Source organism: Rhinopithecus roxellana, chromosome 6 (genome assembly GCF_007565055.1).
Source record: "Rhinopithecus roxellana isolate Shanxi Qingling chromosome 6, ASM756505v1, whole genome shotgun sequence".
Classification (NCBI taxonomy): Eukaryota; Metazoa; Chordata; class Mammalia; order Primates; family Cercopithecidae; genus Rhinopithecus; species Rhinopithecus roxellana.
Genome location: NC_044554.1, coordinates 120,637,908 through 120,657,715, shown reverse-complemented (window position 1 = coordinate 120,657,715; position 19,808 = coordinate 120,637,908). Strand labels below are relative to the sequence as shown.

At 36.0% G+C, this 19,808-nt stretch overlaps 1 protein-coding gene across 2 annotated transcripts in view; it reads right to left on the bottom strand.

The window, feature by feature from the left end:
- The window catches only part of CDK14 (cyclin dependent kinase 14), a 598,852-nt gene that overhangs the window by 326,440 nt on the left and 252,604 nt on the right, over positions 1–19,808 (bottom strand). For both annotated transcript variants that reach the window (XM_010354653.2, XM_030932371.1), the window contains one exon: positions 9,651–9,745. In XM_010354653.2, the coding sequence (XP_010352955.1) occupies positions 9,651–9,745 (95 nt within the window). The remainder of the gene's footprint in view (positions 1–9,650; positions 9,746–19,808) is intronic.

The following is a 19,808-nucleotide window of genomic DNA, read 5'->3' as shown; positions in this document are numbered from 1 at the left end:
TATCTTATCTGTGATTTCTCCACCATTAAATATCACTTAGAATTTAAGTGATGAAATTCTAAGATAAACCGAGGAACAAGAATTAAAATTTTACAAAAATCAGATGCACACTGTATTCTCATTAAAATAGTTTGATCTATAGTGGAATGTACTCAGAACTGTGTGCTTTTGTGGATAGGCAGGCATTTACTATAGCAACAGTTGGAAATCAGAAACACTTCTATCTTCGACCATATGAATTAAATACCAAATCATGATTATAAGTATCTAATAAGGACAGCAACCACATAAAATAAAACTAAAATATAGAGATGATAGATATGATGTAAACAAGAAAAAAAAATTGAAATCTCAACACCCAACATGATTGTGGACAGTTAAAAGTGACTAAAAGTAACCATCATTCCTTATTATTAGATGAGAAAAAGCCATTAGGGAAAAGGACAGAAAAGAAGTTAATTGACTTTGTCCTACCAATTACAGAAAAATGAGAAGTTCGTAAGAGAGCACTGATTGAAAGCTAGTTTGTTTCCTTTCCATTTCTTTAATTTCTCCTTATGGTGCAGAATTCCTCCATCTTACACTGCCTGCACATTCAGTCATCCACAGTGTTTACATCTGTTCACATTCTGTACTTGGTTCTGAATGACAACCTTCCCTTCAGAATATAGAATCACAGTACTATACAGCATAACTAGTTCTCCATATATGAAACAAAGACCCTTCCATAAAGAAAAGCCTATGAGACGAATCTAGTTTTCCTATTGCTTATACTAAAACACAAATATGTTCTAGTACCATGACACATATAGATCTATGACAGCAATTTATACCTCAAATGGCTTATGGAGGTTTACCTCGTCTAAGATCACAGTTCTCCACATGACTTCAATCTCTTTAAAAACAAGGGCTATATATATCTCTAGAACTTAATGATACTCCCTGGCACAGAGAAGACAGTCCGTATATGTTGGAGGGAAAAAAAATGAATGAATACATAAATTATTCAGTGAATGACCATAATGAGCTGTGTTTCTGTTCCCCAAAATTATGTCAAATGGGACACATATACCAATTGTAAAACCTTGGGCAATCATTTGCTATGGAAACTTGTAGTTACCTGGACTCACACTCAACTCAGGAGATGATATGATGTAGCCACTGGAAAGGACACGCATGAAGTATCTGACATCTTAGCCTAAATTTCCTCATCTGCAAAATGGAGGGACCTTACTATGTCATGGTATCAGTTGGGAGCACATAATCTAAATTACATATCTCAATGTCATGCATGTAATACAGTTTAGGAACCCTTTCTACAATATTCCTGATGTGAATCTAGTCATCCTCTATTTGAATGCTTTTAGCAATAAGGTGCTCATTACATTTCAAAGAACTGAACATAAGTTACAGAAAACACATAAGTGAACATTCTTCTAAGAATTAAGCCAAAGCCAGCCTTCTCAAAATTCTCACACTTGACTTCCTTACCCCATCTACAATATATACACTATCTTTTTCTCTCCTCTCTTGGTATGTCTTTAATTCTCCTGAACAATTTTGGCATCTTATTAGAGTTCCTCTGTGCATACTGCCATACACCAAAGAAATCACTAGGCTTTTTTTACATGAATTGTTTTTTAAGTGACCTTTCCTCCACTCCATTTTTCTGTATTAGGTTGGAATACTTTCTTTTTTTAAAACCAAATATACTGTTTTACTTATCCCATGATAATTCAGCTTGTAGGTTAGGCTCATCATTTTATTAGATTCTTTTTTGACCCTTGATTCCGTCACCCTAAGTGTTAATTATACTTCCCAGCTATGACACACACACAAATAGGTCCAGCATATCACCACCACTATCTGAGTCATTAATAAAAATATCAAACAGAACAAGGACAAGGACAATGCCCTCCAGCACACCCCGACAGACTTTTCTCCATGATGATGTCAATTCATTGATCAATAGGCTTTGGATAAAGTGGTTCAACCAGAGATAAAACTGAAAAAAAAAAAAAAAAAAAAAAAAAAAACACTGATCTTCTAACTAGATTTCATTTCTATTCCTGTTTTAAATATCTCATAAAAGTCCCTGTCAGTAGTTTGCCGAAATCAGCAAATAACAAAGAGAAGGAAGATTATTAGACCCTAATGTCTAAAAATTTATTTTAAATTTCACCAGTGTTCTATATTAAGCTTATATTTCTATAGATTCAGATGTTTCCCATCATCCTTTAAAAACCAGCATGACTTTCGCCGATCTGCATTCTTGATGATTTCCCAAAGATTATAAACAATAGTTCCATGACTATGCCACCTGCCAATTCTTTTCACATTCTAGATTTACCTTATCTGGGACTAGATAATAAATCTAGCGGACATTTATGAGGTGTCTTTTTCTCCTTAGGGCATGGGTGAAGAGCAGAGAAAAAGGGAAGCATGCCCTGTATCCGAATGTATTCCCTAAGTTAGGAAAAATTCTGATTTTATGAATTTTTTTAATACTTTTATTTTAAGCTTGGGGTACATAAGCAAGCTTGTTATACAGGTAAGCTTGTGTAATGGGGGTTTACTATACAAATTATTTCATCACCTAGGTGTTAAGCCTAGTATCCATTAGTTATTTTTCCTCATCCTCTCGCTTGTCCCAGCCTCCACCCTGTGACACACCCCAGTGTGTGTTGTTCCCCTCTATGTGTCCACGTGTTCTCATCATTTAGCTCTCACTTATAGGTCAGAACATGGAGTATTTGGTTTTCTATTCCTGTGTTAGTTTGCTAAGGATAAAGGCCTCCAGCTCCATCCATGTTCCTGCAAAGGACATGATCTCTTTCTTTGTTATGACTGCATAGTATTCCATGCAGTATATGATACATATTCCATAGTATACGTATCACATTTTCTTTCTGCAGTCAATGGTATTTTATGAATCTTGACAGGAAACAGGACCCACCTGCCATTAGAAGAGCGAAAATGCTAGATACTCATTTTCTTACGATTCTGTGCAGTCAAAACATGGGCTTGAAACTTCATCTCAGGCAACAAACACAATCAATCCTGGCTTATCATTATGAGCTAACAGTCCAAAGAAGCAATGATAATGTGGAATGTTGCCATTCTGACAACACTGCAAAGATAGCAAGGCCAGCAAAGCAAGAGCCAATGTCTGGCGCCAACACTCATGGTAGCAGCAGGGTGCTTAGAGGACAGTGCCATGGCATGATTTTGGCTCTGGTCTGGCTATCCAGTCTCATATTGTTCCTGCCCACTTTTAAAGTCTTCCCAACAGGTGTGTCAGCCACACTATGTATATCCAGAAACCAACCATTTCTCTCCACCTCTTCTGCAGATATCATCCCATGCTTAGATCTTATTGCAATAGCCTCCTGACCGGTCTCTCTGATTCATAACATGCCCACCCTTGGTCCATTCTTAAGAAAGCAGCCAGAGAGATCCAATAAAATACAAGTCAGATCAAATAATTTCTCTGCTCAACACCCTTTGGAGGCTTCCCATCTCATTCTGAGTCAAAGCCAAACTCAGAATAGCCAAACCTTTCAAGGCAAACACAATCTGAATGCCACTGCATCTCAAACCTTGTCTCTTCCTATTGTCATCCTTGCTAGCTCCCTTCAAGCCACAGCTCTGCTGTTCCTCAGACAAGCTTTCTGCCCAGAATGTTCTTCCTCTAAAAATATGTGCATCTCCCTCTTTCATCTCCTTCAGATTTTTACCTAAACACTTCTCAGCAAGCCCTCCCTGATCACCCTCAACTAAAGTTGCATGTGTGCATACATATGCACATACATCTATCTCAGAGGAAAGCAGAAAAATGTTCAATTGCTCAAGGACTGTTTAATCTGGAAAGCAAAATATTGATAGAGCGCTACAGTTTTTCAAGAACAGATGTGGCAAAAATCATGCAAATCACAGCATTCTTCACAGATTTAAACATCAAAATGTATAAGGCAGAGAAACCAAATAATTAAGCAAATTGTGTAGCAAGTTGAAAAGACAGAATGTAATTTTCAGCTTCCTGTCCCATCTTCAAACATCATACATACCTTAGACCATCATATAAAACTCTAGGAAGGCAGTTAACACAGGTAAGTTGCAGGTTAAAATGGAGTAACTGGCATCTTTAGGCACAGAAGACTTGAGCTAAAGTCATATCTTTACTATTTTAACTTGGCTAAATAATTTCAGTGAATCTGCTTTAAATTCTCTAAGCATTATTTTTCTTCATCAATAAAATACTGCATAAACACAACATGCTACCTACAACTCAAAGGGCTGAGGGTACCATCTAATAAAATAACATCTATGAGAGTGCTTGTAGAACGTACAATACTATAAAAACATTTTATGGGCTTTATGATTTCTATTGATACAGCTTTGTTTTCATGTGAAATACAAGATTTTTGTTTTATATAATGTTATACATTAGGCTATTTCACTAGTTTATAGCACAATAGCAAAAAAATAATTATCCCTAACAATATCATGATTAGCTTTGAGTTTGTTGCTTTTTTTGTTTCACAGTTTTATTGAGGTATGACTGATATGCAAATGACTGTACATACTTAATGTATACAATCTGAGGAGTTTGGACACATGTATGTACCCATAATACCATCACCACAATAAAGGCAGTCAAGTTAATAAATATATCCATTACTTCATTTGTGTGTGTGTGTGTGTGTGTGTGTATATAAATAAAGGCAAAATGACAAAAGGAAACTTGTGGAGCAACGGACAGGTTTATTACCTTAACTGCCTTGATTGTGGTGATGGTATTATGGGTAAATGCATATATATATATATATAGTTTGTTTGTTTTTTAGAGACAAGGTCTTGCTCTGTCATCCAGAGTCAAGTCTAGTGGTACAATTATAGCTCATTACAGTCGTGCACTCTTGGATTCAAGCATCCTTCCACCTCAGCCTCTAGAGCAGCTAGGACTGTAGGCACATGCCACCAGCCTGGCTAATTATTTTTTTTTTAATTTTATGTAGAGACAAGGTCTCACTATGTTGCCCCAGGCTGGTCTCAAATTCCTGGCCTCAAGCAATCCTCCCACCTCCGCCTTCCAAAGTGCTGGGATCACAGGCTTGAGCCACTGTGTCCAACCTTGCTTTTATATTTCTGATGGTAAGAATACTTAACATAAAAATTTACTCTCCTACCAAAATTGTAAGTGCACAATATCATATTGTTAAACCATACGCACTATGGTGTGTGGTAGCTCTCTGGAACTTATGACTGGAACTTTCATCATCCATCTTGTATCCAAAAAAAACCCTGAAACTTTATACCCATTGAGCAACTCCCAATTTTCCCATCCTCCTCATTCCCTGGTAATAATAATTCTATTTTGATTTCTACTTGTACGTAATTATTAAATATGTAATGAAAAATGCTGCTACATATGCTTTGCTCTTCTGTAATTTAAAATAGAATGGTTATTAGCTTAATGGCAATATATTTACATAATCATGTTTGCTATTATCATTCTTATTTTCACTCATGGGATCTGTTTTAAATTTCTCAGGATGGTGTTAAATAGGATAATGTGGCACTTATTTGTCTTTGGCAAAGAAAATAAAAACTAAATTGCTTAACTTTCTGTTTAAGTAGAAGAAAAATTTGTTAGAACTTTCACAACTAAATATATTCTGGAGTCAATGATTCTGAACTACATTTTCTATCTTTCTCTTCCAAGTCTTAAACCTGTATAGGGAAAAAAGACAGCTATAACAATATTTTAGACCACTGTGAACGAGATTCCTTTTCAAGCTAACTGAGCCACTCCTTGGTTTAAGGTGTTCCTTCATATTTGACATATTAGACCCAACTGCCTAGGTATATTTTACAACCTTACAAGACCTTGGAAATAACTGTACTCAAAACCATGCATCAGAGGGGCCTACATGTTACCCAATGGCAACATGAGCAACTTAAGGAGCACATTTCCTAAGGGGTTCCCAACCTTGCGGCTTCCAGATCGTAGTATCTACAGACTTTGTAACTGTATAAGAATCTAAATTACAGAACACTTTAGGTCTGTAAAGCTTTTCCTGTTACTCAAAAGAAAGCCTATACCAACAATATCCTATTAGCCACTAAACCACTTTAATAATGACCTTCAAAGTCATTTCCTTGAGTATTCTATCACATCACTAAATTTTTACCACTTATTTCATTATTCTAGCCCTCAGAAGGCTTTTATAAAACCTAAAATGCCATTCATAGCAATAATATAAAGCAACTAGGCTTACAGTTCTCCTTTAAAGGCAAGAAAATACATTTGTAGTATGTATACATTATCATAAATAAGAACCCTTCATTTGGTAAAACTTGAATGACATAGGTATCTCAAAAAGCCCTTGAAAACTTAATTGTGAAATCAAAAGGAAAAATACAATAGTACCTAATAAATCTTAAATTATTTTACTTTCCCTTCATATCTAGGGTTTTAAAAAGCATGGGGTATTAGTTTTTCCTACTGTTTAACTTACACTGGTACGTCCCTCACAAAAGGGTACAATGAATTACACGGAAATACAAAATCAACATTGTTTAGAAAAGTGCTTTGATATTAATAATTCTGAAATACAGCAACGTTATAATTAAGTTTTAGAAATTTTAAATTAAATTGTTTGACACTGATTTTAGAATTTGCTAACAAAGTTGTGTGTGTGGGTGCGCATTTCAGAAGACCCTAGTAGCATATATGCGGCAATACTATGACTTACAAGTTTGCTTTATGGAAACTAAAAACACATTTTGTAATTGAAGTAAAAGTTTAAATGGACAGGATTTTGGCCAGTCTACAAAACTTATTCAAACTATAAAGCAGTTTCACCGTTTTTAGGACTTATCTGCACTCAGGATATTAAGTATAGAATAAAGGAAGGTTATGGAAAGAAAGAAGAGTTTCCTTTTCCTCTTCTGACCAAAGACCTAGGCTAACTAAAATTCATAAAAATAAACAGGAGCTATAACAGTCCAGTTAGGATGGGCCTGGGTCTATCTTACAAACTACAATAACTTGGAAATAACTGCTTCATCTCCCTAACCTTTAGGTTTCTCCTTTGCAAAATGGTGATATTTACAGTTCCATGAGGCTGTTGAGAACACCAAAAGTAAGCCCTCCGCACAGTGCTACGCATAAAACTCTGTAAATTTCAGCTGTTGGGTTTTATTTTTGTGGCCATATTTATCTTAAGCATTCTTTCACCTCTCTTTCTGTGGCCCTCACTTATTCATCCCAAGCCCACGGTGTCCTCCTGTTTTCTACCTTATGCCGCTCACTAATATCTGCTCTAATTTCCAAGGCACTTAATGTTTAAAAATTATTATTGCCTTCCCACTGCTTCAAAACATGCAAGGAGAGTAGAGTTTCTTTCTGCTAGATACTGTGAGGAAAGCAATCTGATTAAAACAATCCATTAAGGTATATAAGAACCTTAATTTTTCTTGAGATATCCAAATATTTACAAAGAACAAGCAATAGGAAACTTGTGTCAAGGAAATAAAAACTTTAGGTATATTCAGGGAAGTTATTTTTGAACTGGGAAATTGCCAAATAGACAAATTCTGCTGAGAAATCTACACCTTCCCACCCTAAATGAGAAGACTATCCTAAGAAATATCTACAAGCTGAAGCTGTTTTTTTCACCAAATGCTGATTTCAGGAATTCAACTAAACATCTTTTACTAAAAATGCACAAAAACAAAACAAACTTCACATATAGCAGCAAAAAACAAAATGATGAGAATAGGAAAAGATAAAAAAAGAAAGGCAGAAAGGAGAAAGGCAAAGCAGCAGTGTAAAAGTAAGGCAACACAGGTAGAGAGGACAGCAGAAGCAGAGGCAGGGCAATCATAAGCCAAAAATGACCCAAGTTGGCCTCATTCTCTAAAAGAGACAAGAGTAATCTATATGATGTCTGAACTCCATGGAGAAGTTGGGAACAAAATGTTACTGTAGATACTGCATGTACCCATATTAGTAAGTGGTTGATTTAAAAGGACATGGGATGTCTCCATAACAACTGGGACTAGGGAAAATTTCACTCACACAAAGAAGAGTGATTATGTTTAAAAGTCAGTCTTAATCAGTAAATAATGCAGGGCAGTGAATTTACTTCCTTTTATTTGGCAGCAACACAAATAGAAAATCATCAAATGACACTTGATCTAATATGTACATTTTAGCCCCATAAATATATTTCATTATTTTTTAAGATTTAGAGGACATATTTTCACATTATTTTTATTAGTTTCTTTACCAATGTTACTGATTTTGGGCACAAGCTACTTTCCATCCTTTTAATTTAATTATCTAATTTGAGAGACAGAATAAGTATATTTTTGAAATCTCTTTTCTACAAAACATTGCAAAAGTAAAACATAGTAAGGAAAATCTAGATTTAACTGAAATATGTAAACTAGACATTCTCAAAAGTATGAATCAAAAGTTCCAAGTCTAAATCAGCTGGAATACATTATTAACTCCAAAATCATGGATTAAACAAAAGAAATTATGTTTGCATTGATGTGTGAATCTGCATCCATTCTTGGTACCACATAATACATGCAACTGCTCAGCTCTAGCTGTCCTTGCAGTCACATTACCATATTATTCAAATGTATCTATCATTTATATGTAAATAGACAAGATAAATGGCTTCTTCATAAGACAATAATTTTCAAATGGCAAACAGACACAGGCAGACATTAGCAAAATAAAAATGTTGCAAATATTCATTCTTTTTTTTTTAAGGAAAAATGGAAAGTACTTCAAATTTTTTAAAAAGTAGTGTGGTAATTACAAAATGGGGTCCTAATACACTGACAATACCAACAGCTCTTCTTCTAAATAAATGTCTGCACTGATGTCATTTGTGTCCTATAAATTACATGTTCTTAGATCCATCTGTGAAAATTGGGATGTTAATTATCATGGTTACATTTCACGATTCCACAGTTAAATGCTAAGTAGTGCTACACAAATACCATATGTTTTTTAAGAGAAATGGAGAAGGATTAATTATGAGTTCAAGTCCAAGTCTTCTAGCAGTAATAGTCTCACACAATAAGATCATTACATTGTGTGGATGCAACTGGAAGTTTTAATTAATAGCTGAAATACCAACTGAGGGGGAAACCTTTGAAGTCTAAATTGTAAGTATCACGCTTTCCTAAACAAACACACACACATACACACACACAGGTACACATACAGATCTTAATAAGCATGCTTTTGAAACACCAAGTTACAAGTCCAAAAATAAAAAACCATTCTTATTGCCTATGAGCTTTCTTTGATAATGATCACCATCAGGCTGTTGAATCCTACGTAATAAACCTAAAAATTACAATGTATCCTAGTAACAAATAGGTTATAAATAGATAACATATCTGATAAAAGTTCTAGTTAACATTTTTCTGAGTTTTTCTTTTAAGCTACATATCATTCAATAATCTCTTATAGGGCCATTATTTTATACAAAATTACAATTCTCATGTATTCAGATAAAATATTAACTTCAGTACACCAATCTAAAAACAAAACTCTATAACACCACACGAATTTCATTCATATTTTAAATGTCTAAATTTAAAAGTCTTATTTTACTTACCACATATTCAAACACAAGTGTCAGCGTCTCCTTGGTATGGATGATGTCATGAAGTAGCACTATGTTAGCATGTTTTAGTCCTTTCAACAGAGAAGCTGTAAAATAAAATGGACAGAGAAACAATTTATCATGGATAACAATGAACTAATATGTATCATTATAATTTTGGCACACTATCAGATGAGAGATATCTATATTCACATGTTCCAAGTCAATAACAATTCAAAATGAAGGGTAGAAAAACAAGACTTTCTTTGAGATGGGGTCTCACTATGTTGCCCAGGCTGGTCTCAAACTCCTGGGTTCAAGTGATCCTCGTTCTTCAGCCTCCTAACAAGCTGGGATTACAGGTGTATAACACAGTGCCTGGCCAGAAAAACAAGGTTTTCATTTAGATAAAACCTCCTTCAGTTATTTTACCTGTCATCTGTTATTAATCCCTCTTAGGTTTCATTATGGTCAGGGAAAATACTTGGTATGGTTTCAATTCCTTAAATTTGTATAGTTTATTATCCAGAATATGGTTTATTGTGGTATACATTCCATAGGTATGGAACCTGTATTCTGCTGATGTTGGGTGGGGAGTTATACAAATGTCAATTTGATCCTATTATTTAATAGTATCATTGAGTTCTTCTATTAATATACCCTTACTAATTTTCTGAATAGTGGTTCTATAAACTACTGAGAGAGGCATACTGGCATCCTCAACTGTAATGGTGGATCTGTCAATTAGTCATTTGAGTTCTGTCTGTTTTTGCTTTTTGTATTATGAAGCTCCGTTGTTTACTGAATACATGTTTAGGATTGCTATGTCTTCTTTGTGAATTGATCATTTTATCAATACGTAATGTCCTCTTTACTCCTAGTAAATTTCTTTGCTCTGAAGTTCTCTTTGTATAGCCATCCACCATTCTCTTGATTTAGCATTTACCTGGTGTATCTTTTCCCACCCTTTTCTTTTCAGTCCTACTGATATCACACAGTTGAAGTTTCTTGTAGATAGTATATGGTTTGATCATATTTTTAAATACATTTTGCCAATCTCTGACTTTTCATTTTGATGTTTAGACGATTTATATTTGATGTAACTATTAATATGTTGGGTTACCACCTGCCATTTGAATCTGTTTTTCCTTTAGGTACCTTGCAATTTAGTCTTCACTTCTGATTTGATTTTTCCTTTTCTTCTATACTTGCCAGAAGTTCAATTAACTCTAATTTTATTTCATTTTATTTTTTGTCCATTTCTCTACTTAACTTTTGTACTTCCAACCAAAGGTAGGCTTGTTTGTTTGTTTCATACACCAAAAAGCATGAATTCAAATATCCAATTCATATTTCAGTGTTATGCACAGTTTTAATTTTAGGATTGACTTTTTGCAAGAGTTTTTGCAACTTAAATGCACTAATTGCTATTTTCAATTTTTGAGAGTAGTTTTAGGTACAGGTGGGATACTTTATTCTATTCCTATTTATTTAATGGACTGGTTCCTAATCTGAGAATCTTTTTTTCTGTCACCTTTGCCTTCTTCTATGTAGTTTTTACAGCTGGCACTGGGAAGCGAAAGAAAAAAGGTTTGGGTTGTCTTGTTTCTTTTTCATTTCCATAGGATCCTAAGTTTCTCCCTTTTCCTTCCATGTTTACTTTCACTATCCTGTCTTAAGGGGAACCACCCTTTCTCTCTATATATGACTCTCCCCTAGAAGTAATGCTTTCCAATAGCTGCCAATTCCAGGCACTTTCACCCTCCTTTCCTGCATCCAGTACTGTGAATGAACTACCCAGCATTCTAGCTTTTTCTGGAATAATTTTGCTTGTGATTTGATTAAGTCCTCCACACTCCACACCCCTGTACTGTTTTTTCACAGCTTCTTAAGCCTCTGTCAGTTTCCCCTGTGTCATTCCTTGCTATCACAGGCTTGCTGCTGTCTCCTAATGCTCTTCAAGGTATGACTGGTCTGTTTTTATTTGCTCTCCTTGTTCGATTTATGACTTTTGGAGGAGTATGAGTGGGAAGATTCAAGATCAGAAAACCATCATTAACTGTGCTCCAAACCCCTTCTCTCATAGGAACAGGAATCTTCTTTTTTCCCTCCCATTGACATATCTCTGCTCCTGGATCAAGGTCTAAAGCATAGTAAGAACTCAAATTTACTGAATGTCATGCATCTGGGGTCCTCAGGGGTTGGGGTGGCTATTCTGAATAAGAAGAGCCTGCTGCCACCTAGCAGCTCTTCCTCAAGTTTGACCAATCTTCCTTTGACTCTGAGACTAGCACTAGGCCCAAACCTCAGGCTGATAAAACTCAGTTTCCACATAGAGCCTCCGGGTATCTACTCCTCTAAAAACCCAGAGAAGAACAGCAGCTAATGCTAGTAATTTCAAGACATTGGCAAGGAATACCTGGCTTTACCTCTTAAACTGCACTCCTTCCTCAATGCAAGTCTCCTTTCCTTTGAAAGGAGCACAGTGGCTCATGCCTGTAATCCCAGCACTTTGGGAGGCCTAGACAGGCAGATCACAAGGTCAAGAGATTGAGATCCATCCTGGCCAACATGGTGAAACTCCGTCTGTACTAAAAATACAAAAATTAGCCGAGCATGGTGGCGCGTGCCTGTAATCCCAGATACTCGGAAGGCTGAGGCAGGAGAATCAATTGAACCTGGGAGGTGGAGGTTGCAGTGAGCTGAGATCGCACCACTGCACTCCACCCTGGCAACATAGCGAGACTCTGTCTCAAAAAAAAAAAAGAAAAAAAAAGGAATGAGATATACCACATCCCCGTAATCAGATTCTTTGCAACACTGCTCATCTCAAAGAAATTTTAGATTAAGATTTATGTTTATAAATAATACCACAAAAGATATCAGTAGGCACTTTGTTTTCCTCCTTTTGGATTATCTCCTTATAACAAATTGTGAAAGATAGAATTACAGGGTCAAATGACATAAATATATTTACAAAACATTATTTATTAAACTTAGGTGGTAAATTTAGTCTTACATCTTTCTAACTCCATGTAAGAATAAAAGAACTGTGAAAGGCAGGAGAAAAGATGTCAAAAAAAATTGTACATTGCAAGTAGCCCATCCGATTAAGTAACTGAAATCTTTATTAAATTAATATATGAGCATTTATACACTCATAAGCATGAGTATTAATTTAAGAATAAATTCTTCATACCTGAGTAAAAACAAAAATAATCAAAATTATTTCTCTCTACAGCAATGACAATTCAAGTAGAGTACTCAAAACACAGAAGTTGCCTCTTTACCGTTACATTAAAAACACTATGTCTTCATTTTGGTTTTTGTTTAAGAATCTATAAAATCTGAAGAGAAAAAAACAAAAAATATTCTGCCTATATTCTATCAATAACTTGTAGTAATTCATTTATTAATCAAATATTTATTCAGAATCTAGTTGCTGACACTGGCGGCCCTGAGCAAGTCCTTGATCCCTTGGCAAATAATAATACAGCAAGGCCATATCTTTAAAGAGAGATTTACAACACCAAGAGTAAACTTTCAAGTAAACGATGAAATCTGGGTAATGATGTGTTAATATTATAAGTTCATTAACTGCAACAAATGTATCACTCTGGCTGGGGATTCTGATAGCTGGGGAGACTGTGTATACGTGGAGGATGGAAAATATGTGGAAACTCTCTGTACTTTCCAATCAACTTTGCTATGAACCTAAAACTGCTCTAAAATGTAAAGTCTGCTAAAAAAATAAAATTAAGAGATTTGCCCATGTTTTAACATATTAAAATAAATTTCAATTATTTAATATTTCACTCAAATAACATTTTAGATATACAAATACCATGCAAATGAGTCTACACTAGACAGTCATCAGAGAAGGCAGAAATAAAGTACTTAGGACTTAGTAGTACATTAAGTTCGAGTATTACCTCCACGAATGTGAGCTCGTGTTATCAGAATTATTGTTATTGCTATGAATTTCCATCGTCTTCCCCAAGCAAACCTGTTTCACAACAATATACTAAATCCTTAATCCCAATATAAACTTATATAAACACATATTGGTCAAAAGAAGGCCATTCAGTCTGATAACCAAACAGTGTGGAAGGCAATTAGAAGTGTGTTCCCTCTGGAACTGAATCTGGAGCATCAACGTATATTCCCAGGCAAGAGAAGTAGATGCTAACTATGGTAGAGAGGTCTTCTCTTCTGCCCTACACATATCTGTCAAGGGAAACTTAGTTTTGCACACTAAAAGCCTTATTGTAAAAATATCTACAGGTTTATTTTATCTGAGTTTTATAAACCAGCACTCAAGTGAAAAAGTAATTACAATAACACAGTAAAATCACAGCACATTAACTTTGAAGAAACAATCACTATAGAAAGGAGGCTTGCACTGAGGAAGGAGTGCAGATTTACCATAGAGTTTAGTATTGTTAATTCTAATAATTTACTTTCTTCCTTCTTTTAATTATTCAACTAGCCAGTAGCCTTAGGCAATTAAAACTTTATTTCGTAGCTAGATTTCAGATATTAATCTGGGGATCACATAGGCTCATTTTAAAAGGAATACTTGCTTCAGCATCAGTCTTCTGAGGTGCACACATCCTCCGAGATCATTATTTCAAACCACAGCAGGGTATTTTTAAATGATGGCAAGGTATGGTACATAACACCTAGCCTGCACAGGAACTTTTCAGATCAGATGAATTAAGGGCCCCTGAATATCATGTTGTAAGAGGGCAACGGCTTTGTGAAGCAAGTTTTGGAAACATATTATTGAACATTATTTGCAATCTCGTCCAATTCCATTTTTCAAGTTAATACCTCAGGTTGTCAAATTCAGAGATGATCCATCCTTATTGGCAACAACTCCATAAAGGTATTAAAGCTTTCACTTCAGTGAGAATCTCATACCCAGAGGACACTTTGACACAGGACTTTTTTCAACGTTTTTCCCCAATTATTGTCTTTCTTCTCTTACCACTTACACCTAAATTGTTTCTCTTTTCTCAAAGTAGTATCTTCACACCCATCATTTCCTACTGTGCTTGTCCCACAATTTCAGTAAAATCAAATTCCTGCCAACATTCATCTTGGGAAGAAAATGTTTTTTCCTGAAAGTGGCTAAATATTATAGAAAAGTATCATGTCATTTTTCATATTATATTTTTGACCACTTACATGAAACCTCAAAGCCTCCACATTACATCCTAATAAATCTCAATAATTATGACAGATTTTAGATTTCAGAATATATTTATATAAACTTTCGAAACACACTGTCAGTTAAATAAATATCAATAGCTGAATTTGAAACAAACCCTCTTGCTTTGAGATTAACATAATGAATTCATACTGCGAAAAGGACAGAGTCACTAATTTCAAAGCTGATGGCAGAAAAATGGCATTAATGGACAGAAAACAGCCTACGATATGTACCAACATCACAGTAGGTGACAGACATGACTAACTTTGAGGCTGCCAAAGGCAGCAGCCACTGGTCCCAGTGAGGTGCCAGATACTACAGTTCCTGCTGTTAGCAAGGCAAGGGAGTCTCCTAGCTGCCAAGTCAGTCCAGAGATTAACACCTACAAGTTCTAGAGCCAATGTGTCTCCCTCATCAAGACAAACACTGTCAAAATCATACTCCTTGTAATCCTAATAATATCATAAACACAGGACATGTTATTCTGTCATTGTTTACCTACAAAAATCCTGTAACATTAGCATTAGTAATTCAAGCACTCTTGGTTTCATCATAAATTTTAGGTAAACATACTGCAATGTTTTAAATTTATTTCACCAGTGAGATTTGAAAAGGTAAAATTGCACATGATGCAAAAGACTTGTAATTAGAGTAAAGGGTGAAAATTATAACAATAGTTTGGGGACTATGGTGTCAAAACCATACAAAAACAGAAAAACATTTGCTCATAGAGGTAGCTGTGCTCTGACAAAGCCCCAGTAGAATAGAGGGATGCAGGGAGAGCCTTCCTTTGGGTTGGCAGAAGGATTCAGATTCATATTCAGCAGCCATATTCAAAGCTTGGCATCCCACTTTGAGAATAAACATCTTAATTTTTCACTCCAACTTGGAAGAAATGAATTTCATCTAAACTATAGTCCCATCATGATTAAAATAAATTTTGAAATAATACAGAAAATCAGGATAAGTTCATTTTATCAGATACCCACTGTAGTGGTTTTTTTTTTTTTTTTAATGTTAATAAAGGGAAAAAACATTTAATATTTGAGAAAATTTTCTAGGTCATTATTTGATGTCCTAGTAGGAAAAAAGAGATTACAAAGACACACAGCCCATCCTCTATCACTTCGCCTTTAGCCTCTGGGAGAAAAAAAGACATTCACAGGCTCCTTTCATCTTTTGTGTTCTTTCTCAGCAGAGAGGAGTAGAGGGATTGCTGCCTGACTTTTCCAGAATGACTACCCATGAAACCTAAGGAGCCAACTATATCTCAAGCCCACAACAAACATCAACTTTTTCTTCAAGCCCACAGCTTGACAGATCTAAGGCTGTTGAAATTCATGTTTACTACAAATAGTAAAACTACTTTTAACTGCTAAGTTCCATCTCCCTTACTTGCCAGTGGAGTCTGAATATTTTCATAGCTAAAATATTCTGAGGGGAAATATAAAGGGTGGACTAAAAAAATGCATGCACAAAAGAGACGGGATTGCTTGTTTAACTGCCTGTAATGAGGACACAGTCTAGCAGAGAAAGAACATGTGCGTACGCTGAGCACTGATGCGCAGCTCCAGGTTAGTGCGTTCACGGTTCTATAATGCATGCTGCTTGCTTGGCCTAAACACTGGGAGAGCAATGATAAACACTGTGGTTCTGATCAGTCTGGACCTCCTCCTTAGTGATATCTAATACAATAAACACTCCACACACAGAACCATAAACTAATAAATGAAAAAATAAAGGAATCAGGCTAAAAAACAGAATTAAATGTTTGACCCCATATTTGCTTTTTATTCTTTATACACACATGTGTACAAAGAGTCAACTGTGGGTTATGGAGGAAAGAGGTCATAGCCAAGTCTAAACATAAGGTTAAAATAAATGTGGTGTCATGCAATCTTAATTTAGCTAAAATCACATTGAGGATTTAGAGACATGTTTTTGGTTCACCAGATGTCATCCAAAATTGGAAAGGTAATGCAACAGGTTAAGAATACTTTTAAAATATTATGTAAGTTGTTTTATATCTATGAAAAGGTGTACTGTTTTCACTTGCTTCTTGTAGTTTTCCATTTTGGAGATGGGCAAAAGTTCAATCCCACTACGTATTTCTTCTGCTCTGCTTCTCTCTGATTTCCCCAACATCATAGAACTGAAATGTGATACTGGAAATTACAGCCTCAACCATTTCTCCCTTAGCATCAATACCTATTTATCCATCACCTGACTACTGGCAAAGTGCGGTGAGATACGGGCTATTTCCACATTGCAGCCTCACATGCCCACATCAACTGGTTACTAAATCACCATAAAGAACACAGTCCTCTAATACTATAGCTTGATCACATGAAACTGCCAATATTTGACATTTTTTATCTACTAACACAGCAATTGTATATAGTCCAACCTAGTAGAATATACCTGGTTCAAAGCATTTAAATTTTTTCACAAATGCATTGTTATTTTTACCACCATTAATATTCAAACCAGTTAATCTGCTACCAAATCACCACCAATCGACTGCATTTTTAAAAAGGAAGAATCTATTCATCAAATTATAGTTATAGCTGAGAAGAGAGATACAGAAACAATTTAATATCCTACATGTATCTTTCTACATCATTTGAATTGTTTGTGATAAAGATATATTGCTTTTATACTAAAAAGGAGATACCTGGAAAAGTTTTTTATTAGAAGTGAATTTGCTAAAGAACTGAAACAACACTATCAAATAAAAAGCATACCGGCGTTTAATTACACAATATGGAACTACAATACAATAATGAATCATTATAACTGCAGTAATATTCTTCACTTCTAATCCCTCCTCACTTGGGTACTGGTGGAAATATGTATATTAAGGATCTCTTTTTCTATCCTGGTACACTGCAGGCCCTGTATCAGCCTGTAATTTGTTCTCATATCACATATTAATCCAACATGTTAAATCTGTTTCTTTTCTAAATAGTTACTTTCCTGCATTAAAATTTACTCAGTGCATGGGAGGCCGAGACGGGCGGATCACGAGGTCAGGAGATCGAGACCATCCTGGCTAACACGGTGAAACCCTCTCTCTACTAAAAAAAAAAAAAAAATACAAAAAATTAGCCGGGCGCGGTGGTGGGCGCCTGTAGTCCCAGCTACTCGGGAGGCTGAGGCAGGAGAATGGCAGGAACCTGGGAGGCGGAGCTTGCAGTGAGCTGAGAACTGGCCACTGCACTCCAGCCCGGGCAATAGAGCGAGACTCCGTCTCAAAAAAAAAAAAAATTTACTCAGTGCAAAACATTCTCAATCTTACTGTCTCCATTTACTGCTAATACAACCTGTAAATGACCCTCTTCTGCTGTTCCATGCTCTAGTTAATCTTGGTGCTATTTGTGATGGGAAGGATCCAAACAAATGCAGGTACTACATAAATGCTAGACATGTGGTTCTTCTCAAATGCAAACATCTTGCTAGTAACTTTTGGAGAAAGGAAACTTACTTAGCAACAAGGGTGGGAATGGTGTTGATTATAATCCAGGTACTGTCTTCGGGAGGAAGAGAAAATTTAGGGACTGACAGTTTCTGCAAGACCTGATTAACAGGATTTTTTATTTTTTAATCTTGGTCTGGCCACAAAAACTAGGTTTAATAGCCATTAGGCAGTTTGCTTCATTTTAACTATTTTATACTTTATCACACATGGGTTACATGTACAGTTAACAAGAACACTACAAAGTATGTGATTAAAAAAAAAAAAAAGATGAGTGATTTTGCACCAAGCCCCTTAAGTTTTCTGGTTAAGAATAACCATTCACATCATGTTAGCTATTACTGTTTGACTAGGTTTGTATTTACATATGTGTTATTTATTTATTTATTTACTTACTTACTTACTTATTTATTTAGAGGTGGGGTCTCGCTCTATTGCCCAGGCTGGAGTGCAAAGTATAATCACAGCTTATTGCAGCCTCAACCGCCCAGGCTCAAGTGATCCTCCTGAGCAGCAGGCACCTGCCACCACCCCTGGCTAATGTTTTTGCTTGTTTTTTTTTTTTGTTTTGTTTTTTGTTTCTTTTGAGACGGAGTCTGGCTCTGTCACCCGGGCTGGAGTGCAGTGGCCGGATCTCAGCTCACTGCAAGCTCCGCCTCCCAGGTTTACGCCATTCTCCTGCTTCAGCCTCCCCAGTAGCTGGGACAACAGGCGCCCACCACCTCGCCTGGCTAGACTTTGTATTTTTTTTTTTTTTTTTTTTTTAGTAGAGACGGGGTTTCACCGTGTTAGCCAGGATGGTCTCAATCTCCTGACCTAGTGATCTGCCCGTCTCGGCCTCCCAAAGTGCTGGGATTACAGGCTTGAGCCACCGCGCTTGTTTTTAATTATTTGTAGAGATGAGGCTTTGCTATGTTGTTTAGGCTGGTCTCAAACTCCTGGGCTCAAGTGATTCTTCTATCTTGGCCTCCCAAAGTGCTGGGGTTACAGGCATGAGCCACTGTGCCTGATCTTGCTGTCTGAATAGATTTAAATCAACATCTCTTTAAATGAATGTATGTGAATAGCTATTGTTGTATGCTTTTACACGTAAGATTTACACATCTGTATCCTTTACAGATAAGTTTAAAGTCAGAAAACGTCTCCTTTGGCATGGCTACAAGTCTCAGCACCCAAAGGCACAGAAGACACTCAACTTTGTAAAACTGTAGTCAAGAGGAAAAGCGTTGTCAGACTCCTCCACAAAACAAAGTAGTTCTGCAGCATATTCTTAAGCAAATTAGAGCCCACCTCCCTTTGTGGAGAAGTAGACCACTCACAACAGCCACAGCCCCAGGCCCAGCATGCAGTGCTTCTCAAAGTATGGCCCACTAACCAACTACATAAAGTCAACTGGTGTGCTTGATATCAATGCAGATTCATGGAGTCCTATTCCAAAGCTACCAAATACACGTTTATAAGGATGGAACCCACAAATCAC